This window comes from Melanotaenia boesemani, chromosome 2 (genome assembly GCF_017639745.1).
Source record: "Melanotaenia boesemani isolate fMelBoe1 chromosome 2, fMelBoe1.pri, whole genome shotgun sequence".
Classification (NCBI taxonomy): Eukaryota; Metazoa; Chordata; class Actinopteri; order Atheriniformes; family Melanotaeniidae; genus Melanotaenia; species Melanotaenia boesemani.
In genome coordinates, this window is record NC_055683.1 from 6,418,836 (window position 1) to 6,430,479 (window position 11,644).

General features: G+C 36.5%; 1 protein-coding gene across 1 annotated transcript in view; it reads left to right on the forward strand.

The window, feature by feature from the left end:
• Nucleotides 1–10,869, forward strand: part of LOC121648574 (cytochrome c1-like) — a 29,294-nt gene extending 18,425 nt beyond the window's left edge. The window contains exons 3-12 of the mRNA XM_041998776.1: nucleotides 1,349–1,454; nucleotides 2,030–2,089; nucleotides 2,162–2,202; nucleotides 8,158–8,260; nucleotides 8,467–8,507; nucleotides 8,918–9,020; nucleotides 9,227–9,267; nucleotides 10,441–10,543; nucleotides 10,751–10,791; nucleotides 10,864–10,869. Coding sequence (XP_041854710.1) covers nucleotides 1,349–1,454; nucleotides 2,030–2,089; nucleotides 2,162–2,202; nucleotides 8,158–8,260; nucleotides 8,467–8,507; nucleotides 8,918–9,020; nucleotides 9,227–9,267; nucleotides 10,441–10,543; nucleotides 10,751–10,791; nucleotides 10,864–10,869 — 645 coding nt within the window. The remainder of the gene's footprint in view (nucleotides 1–1,348; nucleotides 1,455–2,029; nucleotides 2,090–2,161; nucleotides 2,203–8,157; nucleotides 8,261–8,466; nucleotides 8,508–8,917; nucleotides 9,021–9,226; nucleotides 9,268–10,440; nucleotides 10,544–10,750; nucleotides 10,792–10,863) is intronic.
• The last annotated feature ends 775 nt before the right edge of the window (nucleotides 10,870–11,644 follow it).

Genomic DNA, 11,644 nt, shown 5'->3' on the forward strand with positions numbered 1-11,644 from the left:
CCACCCCTTACTTGTTGCATTTCCCCGTTAACCCAACCACCCGCCAAAGTAAGGCGAGTTGGCAACTTATAACATTAAGATAAAAAATATTTATAGTTATTTTTAACACTAAACATAAAATTACAACAGATGCTTTTGAATTCTGACTTTGTTTTTCTCCCTTTATCACTGAACAAGCTAATGGTGTTAAATTACTTTTACAAAATAAAATAAAAAACTTCAAATTTGACAGAAAACCAAAGGACACTTACCTAAACGTATTGGCTCCCTTTGAAGCTGGTCCAATTTCACCTTTATTTGGTCAAAAAAATCTTAACTCCAAATTAAAAAGAAACGAGAGAAAGGAGAATGTTGCACCTGTGTGGGTCTGCCTAACTTCTCCGAAGGCTTCTTCTTCTGTTTATCGTTAACTAGAGATGGGATTTATGGCTCTTTGAAGGCAGCTGGATCTTGAGGAGTCGTTCCTTTCAAAGAGCCATTCAAAAAACTGGCACGTTCTCACAACATCTTACAAAATTTCACAATACATAAGAATGACAAACAATCAAAATATGTACCTATATAAAATCCAGTATACAAGATTAAAAAAACTATAGGAAAAATATAGATGAAAAAGTATAAACCTGAGCATTCAGTTTCCGAACAATACTCTCTGCCCATAGATGTTTCACATGAATGGGGCATTGGACATCGGACTTCTATGATGTCACAAATGTTATTTATTTTATTTTCATTGGACTCAACTGTATTAACTCTTATTTACTTATTTATCCATTTATTTATTCATTCAGTCTTTTTTAGCTGGGGGGGGGGGGGTTAATTTAATTTGATTTGATTTAATTTGATGAAGGCAGTGTCAAAAATTTCTATATAAAAAGAATGGCTCACAAATGAATGGCTCACAGCTGTGGATAGGTTTCCATCGTTCATTTAAAAGAGTCATTCAAAAGAATCAGTTCGTTCATGAACTCCACATCTCTATTGTTGACACTTCACAATTCTTACATTGCTACGGCTACCGCCACGTAGTGGACATGAATTTTAGTGCTGGAAAGTCAAGCAGACTTAGATTATTGATTTAACTGGACACTCAATTTTTGTTCTAGTGTTTTTGTGTAGTTAAAATGTGTTTGACTAAGTATTTTAATTTACAAAAACAACATTACGAAAAGCTTTTTAAATTGACATAAAATAATACAATGGAACGACAAAAATGTCCAAATGCAATTTACAATGTAGGTCATTTAACTCATGAAATTTAATGAGCAAAATGGAAAATTTGGCCATATCCTCAGGCTCTAATAAATCTACCCAGATTGTGTTTTAACATCTTATGTCGTTTTTTTAGTGTGAACCAGTGAGTGATTCTGACACTCATCTCTCAGGGAAGAATGACAAAAGCACAGAGGGAGGGGATGAAACCATATCTGCATCAGCAGCATGCAGTGACGGAGGTAATATTTTGGAATATTTTACATTATTTAAAGATTGTACATTACTTTTGTGTTTAAAATTTCTGTTAATTAACAATTAAATTATTTTACATTCATTGTTTTATCACAATTACCTTTTGCAGTGATGCCTGAACTCACTCTTGTGTTAACTGTTTAATGTTAAGCATTTTTCAAACAGACTGTATGATCTTTGTGGTCGACAAATCTGTGTCATTAACATGCTTGGTCTGCCAAATGTTGACAAAATCCTATTAAATCAGGCAGTTGTTGCCTTTATCCTGCTGATACCAAATGGCCAGCACAGCAGCCATTACAGATCAGGAATAGAGTGGTTAGCAAGAACTTTTGGGAAAGAATGTCTTTGTTATGTTATGACAGTCCTGACTCATAAGCTGTATGAAAAATGTGAAAGGGCACTTGCAGACCTGAAAGCTAATCACAGTTTGGTTGAACAAAGATACCACACATGTAGAAGATGGTTTACAAGTGTAGATGAGATAATTGAGCTCTTGGAAAAAATAGATGTCATGGTCTCTGAAAACAACCCACAATTCCACATTTTTTTATGATTGAAGGGAATGAAGAGGAGAAAATGCAGGACCACACATCCCGCAAAGAAGAAACAATCACAAAAGGTAGGATGTTAACGTGAATGAGACATTTATTCACTTTTCAGGTGCTTTCAACTGTTTTCTTACATTATGCAGCAGCTGAACAGATGAAGACTGCAGCTGAAATTGAGCAGAAGGTAACGTACAAAAAAGATTTTTTATTTATCTTTTTATTTGTAAAACTGGATCTGAAGAGACTTGAAAACTAAAATTTGGAGCGCAACCTCATTTTTAAAGTAAATTGTCTTTCACATAATTTAAACTCGATAACGAATTAAAATGGAAAAAGGTCAACATAGTCTCTCCAAAGTGTGTGTTCATTTTAAATATACTGATGGTAACAAGACTTTTTAAATACAAAGGTGAGAAATTCAGCAGTCTGAAATGTTTTTCAATTTATGGAAACTGCTCATTTGTATCAGGTGTAGACAGTAAAATAAAACCAGAATTGGTTATTTGGCTTGAAACTGTAAAAAGTCTTAATTCCTAGGATTTTTAAACCAAGAAAATAAAGTCAAATTAATCCATTTTTTAGTGTGATCAAGCAAAAGGTCACATTGAAGACTCAGAGAAGAATGATGAAGATACAGCAGAACAACCTGAAATAAAACCTGGACCATGTGAACCAAAGGAAACAGGTAACATTTAAAATGGTATTTTTATTTAAAACCACACATCCCACAAACAACAAACCATCATAGAAAGGTGTTAATGTGAATGAGATGTTTGTTCACTTTTTAATAAAAGAAAAAGTGTGTGTAGTGATGAAAAGCTTTACTATGATGTTATTGTCTAAATTTTAAACTGATGAGATTTTCCTTCACTGTTTTCTTACATTATGCAGCAGCTGAACAGATGAAGACTGCAGCTGAAATCCAGTTAAAGGTAACATACAAAAAGGATTTTTTTTTCTTTGTAAATCTTGTTACAACCCCACCACGAAATCCAGGGGGTCCTCAGCTGATCACGAGAGAGCGGCAACAGAGGGACAGCAGGGGAGATCAGGGCTTTCCGAGCTTTTATGTCGGGGTCCCTGCTCTCCTCCACTGGTTCTGTCACGGCTTTGTCCGTATCTGTCGGAACAAGAAAGCTGTCAGCGAGATGAATTTCATCATCATGATGGTTAAATTTCTTACGTAATTTTCTCGCTTGTGCGCGTGTTACCACACCAGTCGGTGCTTCCTCCGTTACGGCATTAATTTCCCCTGGATCGCTGATCACTTCTAGGGAAGGCATCACTTGTCCACCTGCAATGTCATTCCCTAAAAGCAATGTCACATTAGCAACGGGAAGTTCATCACACTCTGCCATGGGGAAAACTCCGCTGATTAGATCAGTACTCAAATGTACTCGGTGCACTTCACGGGGAACATAACCCATTTCCACACCTCTCAGCATAACACAATAGCCTTCGGATGAGGCTTCAGAAAAGGGCAAAGCACTCGCCAAAATGAGGGTTTGTGAGGCTCCAGTGTCACGCAACACCTGCACTTCTTTCTCCTCCTCACTCCTGCCATTCAGTGATATTTTTCCAGCCATTACAAATGGCTTAAAACAAGGATCTATGTTGTTACTTCCTCTTTTCACCACTGATTCAGCTTGTTTTATAAAACCAACTTCTTTCCGTACCACTGGGTTTTGTTCTTTCTTAGCCAACAGTCGACAGTTGGCTATTAAATGACCAGGCTTCTGACAGTAGAAACATTTTCTGTCAGGTTTTCTCACTTTCAGTTGTATGTCTAAATGTGGGTTTGGCTGGAGCCGAAAACACCACTTTGTGAGTGAGCACGTATTCATCGGCTAACGTGGCCGCAGAAGTTATGTTATCCACTTGGTGCTCATTAAGGTGTACTACCAACCCTTCTGGTAAGCGGTTCTTAAACTCTTCAACCAGTATAAGTTCTCTAAGCTTTTCAAAAGTCGTCACATCACAAGAAGCACACCAGCGATCGAAGAGCGTGCTCTTCTCTCGCGCATATTCAACAAAAGTTTGAGATGATTCCTTCTTGTGGGCACGAAACTTCTGTCGGTATGCCTCCGGAACTAGCGCATATGCTTTCAGAACCGTGGCTTTTACAATATCATAATTCTGGCTGGCTGCAAGAGGGAGCGCAGCTACAACCTCCTGAGCTTTACCAGTCAACCGGCATTGTACAAATAATGGCCAGCATTCTTTCGGCCACCGCAAGCGCAATGCGCTCAAACGCCGGAAAATAGCAGTCCACATCTGACTCACCAAACACCGGAACAAAAGGAATAAACTTTGCTATGTCATAGGGGGCCGTGGGACTCTGAGACCCTGACGGTGCAGCAGAGATCCACGGCGAGGTGGCCTTGGCCTGGGCATCCAGCTCAACCTGCCGCAAGCGCACAGCTTTGTCGGCTTCAATTTCCAGCTTTCTGATCTCAAACTGGAATTGACGCTGCTGGGCCTTCTCCTGGGCTTCCATGCGAAGTCTGGCCAGCTTAAGCCTGTGCCGTGCCCCCAACGGGGAAGCACCAGAGCTGCTGTCGAGTGGAAGAGGCTCAAAACGGGGAAGCGTGACAGGTGTCGCAGGCCTATCACCGTCCTCGCTATCCTCCTCCATATCAACCAGATCCAGCTGAGTTCTCTGCTCAGCTTCCTCTCCACCCCCACTGGTGGAGGGAACAGCCTCATCAGGAGAATCCTCCGATTTCCCAGCAACTGCAGGCACCTGAAGCACCTGCCGTTCCACCAAGCCTGCCACCACTAATGACATTAACTCCTTTTTCCGCATTTGTTTTGGCCTTGGTATGTCGTAGTGGTCAGCTACTAAGGCTAAATCATCCTTCCGACACGCCTCCAGACAATCCAGAGTCGGTTCCACTATGAACCGATCCAGATCAAACGGAGTGCGCTGCATAGCCATATCACAAAATTACAATTAACCTTACCTGTACAATGCCAACAAAACTGACTTCAATTCCACCTACCGTGCCTGAAAAGAGCCACACAAACACGCAGCAGTAAGAGCAACCACTCGCACCACGATGAGTACTCAAACCACGCGCCACACACACTTACCTAACAAAGTGATATACAATAATATATAATATTATAAAAAAAATCTCCCGGACGAGCCCCCACTATGTTACATCCCCCTTTACGTCCAGGGGTCAAAAGGACTGTAACACAGGAATGGCCGGACCAAGGGTAAATGAAATACAATAATGTTTATTAACAAAAATGGGTTCCAAAACACAAACAACCCTTAACCGGCAAATAATACAAAATAAACAAACTCAAAGTGTCCCTGTCGGGTATTTAACAATTAGTCTTAGTAGATGATTAGTAGAGTTAGTCTTAACTCTACTTAGTAACAAAACAAACAAACAAACCCAAAATGTCCCCAAAACGGGCTACACGCGCACAGGCGGACTAATTAACAAACAAAATAGACACACAGGCGGACTAATTAACAAACCAAATAGACACACGCTCTCAGGCGGACTTCTATCAAAACAAAACCAAACTCCTAGTAAACTAAACACAAAACCTCCTTCTTTCAGGCAGGGACGGCACTAAAGCTCAGAACACAAAAAGGTATTTATCATTAAACCAAATCTCTAACTCTAACTCGCACAGAAAAGTCACTTAAACCACACAATCCACAATCTTTCTCAAACTGGCAGGCATGTGTCTCACAGTCCACAGCTGCCCCGAATGATGGTGATGACTCTGTCTTAAAGGAGGCCTCTTCTCCGGATTGGACAGCTTGTTTGGGGAGGGAGTGGTAAGGCGGCCAATCAGGGATCAGGGGAGGCGGGTGCTGGGCATCCTCCACTGTCAGCGTCTCCAGCACGTCCTGCAATTCTCTCTCCTGGCTGGCTGATAAGCCGGCGGGCGTCACAAAGAGGTTGACAACAAAAACAAGCCAGACCAAACTTAAAGATATATACACACAATGTTATATTAAAAACCTAGGTTCCAATTCAAACACAGAACAATGAAAACAACCAAAGGTGTCCAAGATATGGAATATCTAGTCTGGTTTAAGGAAAACTAATTAACTAAAGGTGTCCTCAATTGACGTAACAATTAACAAATACAAAATAAATAGTTCTCTTTACTTATTTTTAATCTCAACAATCTTAAACCATTATACAAACCAAAATCTTATAAAACTTACTTTAAGCTTCTTAAAAAAAACAAAACAAAACAAACAAAATCAGTACCACAAATAAATCAAAAAGCTATTTAAACTACAAACCAAATACAGCTACAAAAACAACAAGCTACTCACAATGAGAACGAACAGTCTCATTTTACCTTAACTCAAACACAATTGTGTACTTAAGGGGAAAACCAAATGCTCCTACAACCAACCAAACAACCAAACAACCAACCAAACAACCAGAGATGTGACGTTCATGAACGAGTCGATTCTTTTGAACGACTCTTTTAAATGAACGATGGGAACCGATTCACAGCTGTGAGCCGTTCATTTGTGAGCCATTCTTTATATATACAAATTTTTGACACTGCCTTCATCAAAGCAAATCAAATCAAACTTTATTTATAAAGCATTTTTCATACCATCAGCAACACAAGGTTCTTTACATGATTAAAAACACTCAATGAAATCTTTCATACAGTCACACGCACACACGTATACACACACACCAATCTACTTGTATAGTAGATCTCATATAGGTACATATTTTGAGTGTTTGTCATACTTATATATTGTGAAATTTTGTAAGATTTTGTGAGAACGAGCCAGTCTTTTGAATGGCTCTTTGAAAGGAACGGATCCTCAAGATCCGGCTCCCTTCAAAGAGCCAAAAATCCCATCTCTACAAACAACCAACCAACCAACCAACACTTCACTAACAATTCCAGATGGCAAGCTGAGGGCCTAATGACCAGCTGCCCCGAATATTGGTGCTTCCTCCCTTTTAAAGGCCAGGTGTTCTGTTGGTTGGTTTGGCTGGAAGGCAGTCATCCAATCAGGGGGTCGGAAGAGCAGGGAGGTCTCTTAGATCCACAGCCAATCGTAGCGTTGCAATCACACAGTGGGATTTGCATTAACACAGAACCCGGCCACAGAATTAAAATGGAAAAAGGTCAACATAGTCTCTGCAAAGTGTGTCTTCATTTTAAATATACTGATGGTAACAAGACTTTTTTAAATACAAAGGTGAGAAGTTCAGCAGTCTGAAATGTTTTTCATTTTATGGAAACTGCTCATTTGTATCAGGTGTAGTCAGTAAAATAAAACCAGAATTAGTTATTGGGCTTGAAACTGTTAACAGTTTAAATTCCCAGGATTCTAAAACAAGAAAATAAAGTCAAATTCATCAATTTTTTAGTGTGATCAAGCAGAAGGTGACGTTGAAAACTCAGAGAAGAATGATGAAGATACAGCAGAACAACCTGAAATAAAACCTGGACCATGTGAACCAAAGGAAACAGGTAACATTTAAAATGGTATTTTTATTTAAAACCACACATCCCACAAACAAGAAACCATCATAAAAAGGTGTTAATGTGAATGAGACGTTTATTTACTTTTTATTAAAAAAAAAGTGTGTGTGGGGATGAAACGCTTTACTATGATGTTATTGTCTAAATTTTAAACTGATGAGATTTTCCTTCACTGTTTTCTTACATTATGCAGCAGCTGAACCGATGACGACTGCAGCTGAAATTGAGCAGAAGGTAACGTAAAAAAAGGATTTTTTATTTATCTTTGTACTAGTAGAGTTAATCTGATTTCTGGATGTTATAGACTAGAAAACTAAATTTTGAAGCACAACCTCATTTTTAACATAAATTTTCTTTCATATAATTTAAGCTCCATGTTGAATTAAAATGGAAAAAGATCAACATAGTCTCTGCAAAGTGTGTGTTCATTTTAAATATACTGATGATGACAAGACTTTTTAAATACAAAGGTGAGACGTTCAGCAATCTGAAATGTTTTTCATTTTCTCGAAACTGCTCATTTGTATCAGGTGTAGTCAGTAAAATAAAACCAGAATTAATTATTTGGCTTGAAACTGTTAACAGCTTTAATTCCCAGGATTCTAAAAACAAGGAAATAAAGTCAAATTAATCCATTTTTTAGTTTAATCAAGCAGAAGGTGACGTTGAAGACTCAGAGAAGAATGATGAAGATACAGCAGAACAACCTGAAATAAAACCTGGACCATGTGAACCAAAGGAAACAGGTAACATTTAAAATGGTATTTTTATTTAAAACCACACATCCCACAAACAAGAAACCATCATAAAAAGGTGTTAATGTGAATGAGACATTTATTTACTTTTTAATAAAAGAAAAAGTGTGTGTGGGGTTGAAAAGCTTTACTATGATGTTGTTGTCTAAATTTTAAACTGATGAGATTTTCCTTCACTGTTTTCTTACATTATGCAGCAGCTGAACAGATGACGACTGCAGCTGAAATCCAGTTGAAGGTAATGTACAAAAAAGGATTTTTTATTTATCTTTTTACTTGTAAAACTGAATCTGATTTCTGGATGTTATAGACTTGAAAACTAAAATTTGGAACACAACCTTATTTTTAAAGCAAATTGTCTTTCACATAATTTAAGCTCCATGTTGAATTAAAATGGAAAAAGATCAACATAGTCTCTGTAAAGTGTGTGTTCATTTTAAATATACTGATGATGACAAGACTTTTTAAATACAAAGATGAGAAGTTCAGCAGTCTGAAATGTTTTTCATTTTATGGAAACTGCTCATTTGTATCAGGTGTAGTCAGTAAAATAAAACCAGAATTAGTTATTGGGCTTGAAACTGTTAACAGTTTAAACTCCCAGGATTCTAAAACAAGAAAATAAAGTCAAATTCGTCATTTTTTTAGTGTGATCAAGCAGAAGGTGACGTTGACGACTCAGAGAAGAATGATGAAGATACAGCAGAACAACCTGAAATAAAACCTGGACCATGTGAACCAAAGGAAACAGGTAACATTTAAAATGGTATTTTTATTTAAAACCACACATCCCACAAACAAGAAACCATCATAAAAAGGTGTTAATGTGAATGAGATGTTTGTTCACTTTTTAATAAAAGAAAAAGTGTGTGTGGGGATGAAAAGCTTTACTATGATGTTGTTGTCTAAATTTTAAACTGATGAGATTTTCCTTCACTGTTTTCTTACATTATGCAGCAGCTGAACAGATGACGACTGCAGCTGAAATTGAGCAGAAGGTAACGTAAAAAAAGGATTTTTTATTTATCTTTGTACTAGTAGAGTTAATCTGATTTCTGGATGTTATAGACTAGAAAACTAAATTTTGAAGCACAACCTTATTTTTAAAGCAAATTGTCTTTCACATAATTTAAGCTCCATGTTGAATTAAAATGGAAAAAGGTCAACATAGACTCTGTAAAGTGTGTGTTCATTTTAAATATACTGATGATGACAAGACTTTTTAAATACAAAGGTGAGACGTTCAGCAGTCTGAAATGCTTTTCATTTTATGGAAACTGCTCATTTGTATCAGGTGTAGTCAGTAAAATAAAACCAGAATTAGTTATTGGGCTTGAAACTGTTAACAGTTTAAACTCCCAGGATTCTAAAACAAGAAAATAAAGTCAAATTCATCAATTTTTTAGTGTGATCAAGCAGAAGGTGACGTTGAAGAGTCAGAGAAGAATGATGAAGATACAGCAGAACAACCTGAAATAAAACCTGGACCATGTGAACCAAAGGAAACAGGTAACATTTAAAATGGTATTTCTATTTAAAGCCACGCATCCCACAAACAAGAAACCATCATAAAAAGGTGTTAATGTGAATGAAATGTTTGTTCACTTTTTAATAAAAGAAAAAGTGTGTGTGGGGATGAAAAGCTTTACTATGATGTTATTGTCTAAATTTTAAACTGATGAGATTTTCCTTCACTGTTTTCTTACATTATGCAGCAGCTGAACAGATGACGACTGCAGCTGAAATTGAGCAGAAGGTAACGTAAAAAAAGGATTTTTTATTTATCTTTTTATTTGAAAAAGTAGAGTGAATCTGATTTCTGGATGTTATAGACTTGAAAACTAAAATTTGAAGCACAACCTCATTTTTAACATAATTTGTCTTTCATATAATTTAAGCTCCATATTGAATTAAAATGGAAAAAGGTCAACATAGTCTCTGCAAAGTGTGTGTTCATTTTAAATATACTGATGATGACAAGACTTTTTAAATACAAAGGTGAGACGTTCAGCAGTCTGAAATGTTTTTCATTTTCTCGAAACTGCTCATTTGTATCAGGTGTAGTCAGTAAAATAAAACCAGAATTAATTATTTGGCTTGAAACTGTTAACAGCTTTAATTCCCAGGATTCTAAAAACAAGGAAATAAAGTCAAATTAATCCATTTTTTAGTTTAATCAAGCAGAAGGTGACGTTGAAGACTCAGAGAAGAATGATGAAGACACAGCAGAACAACCTGAAATAAAACCTGGACCATGTGAACCAAAGGAAACAGGTAACATTTAAAATGGTATTTTTTATTTAAAACCACACATCCCACAAACAAGAAACCATCATAAAAAGGTGTTAATGTGAATGAGACATTTATTTACTTTTTAATAAAAGAAAAAGTGTGTGTGGGGTTGAAAAGCTTTACTATGATGTTGTTGTCTAAATTTTAAACTGATGAGATTTTCCTTCACTGTTTTCTTACATTATGCAGCAGCTGAACAGATGACGACTGCAGCTGAAATCCAGTTGAAGGTAATGTACAAAAAAGGATTTTTTATTTATCTTTTTACTTGTAAAACTGAATCTGATTTCTGGATGTTATAGACTTGAAAACTAAAATTTGGAACACAACCTTCTTTTTAAAGCAAATTGTCTTTCACATAATTTAAGCTCCATGTTGAATTAAAATGGAAAAAGATCAACATAGTCTCTGTAAAGTGTGTGTTCATTTTAAATATACTGATGATGACAAGACTTTTTAAATACAAAGATGAGAAGTTCAACAATCTGAAATGTTTTTCATTTTATGGAAACTGCTCATTTGTATCAGGTGTAGTCAGTAAAATAAAACCAGAATTAGTTATTGGGCTTGAAACTGTAAACAGTCTTATTTCCTAGGATTTTTTAAACAAGAAAATAAAGTAAAATTCATCCATTTATTAGTGTGATCAAGCAAAAGGTGACAATGAAGACTCAGAAAAGAATGAGGAAGATACAGCACAACAACATGAAACAAAACCTGGACCATGTGAACCAAAGGAAACAGGTAACATTTAAAATGGTATTTTTATTTAAAACCACACATCCCACAAACAAGAAACCATCATAAAAAGGTGTTAATGTGAATGAAATGTTTGTTCACTTTTTAATAAAAGAAAAAGTGTGTGTGGGGTTGAAAAGCTTTTTTTATGATTTTATAATTTTTTATGATGATTAGTTTTAGAGTACACTTAAGTCCTATTATGTAAAATGAAGGTTTTTCCTTCTTTACTTCAAAATTTTGGGATTATTCCAGAAGGAGTGTCATAATATTTCTCACAATTCAGGAAATTCATAAGCTTGATTGGAAGAAAGGTTGTAAATGCTGAAATTAGCATCAGCACTC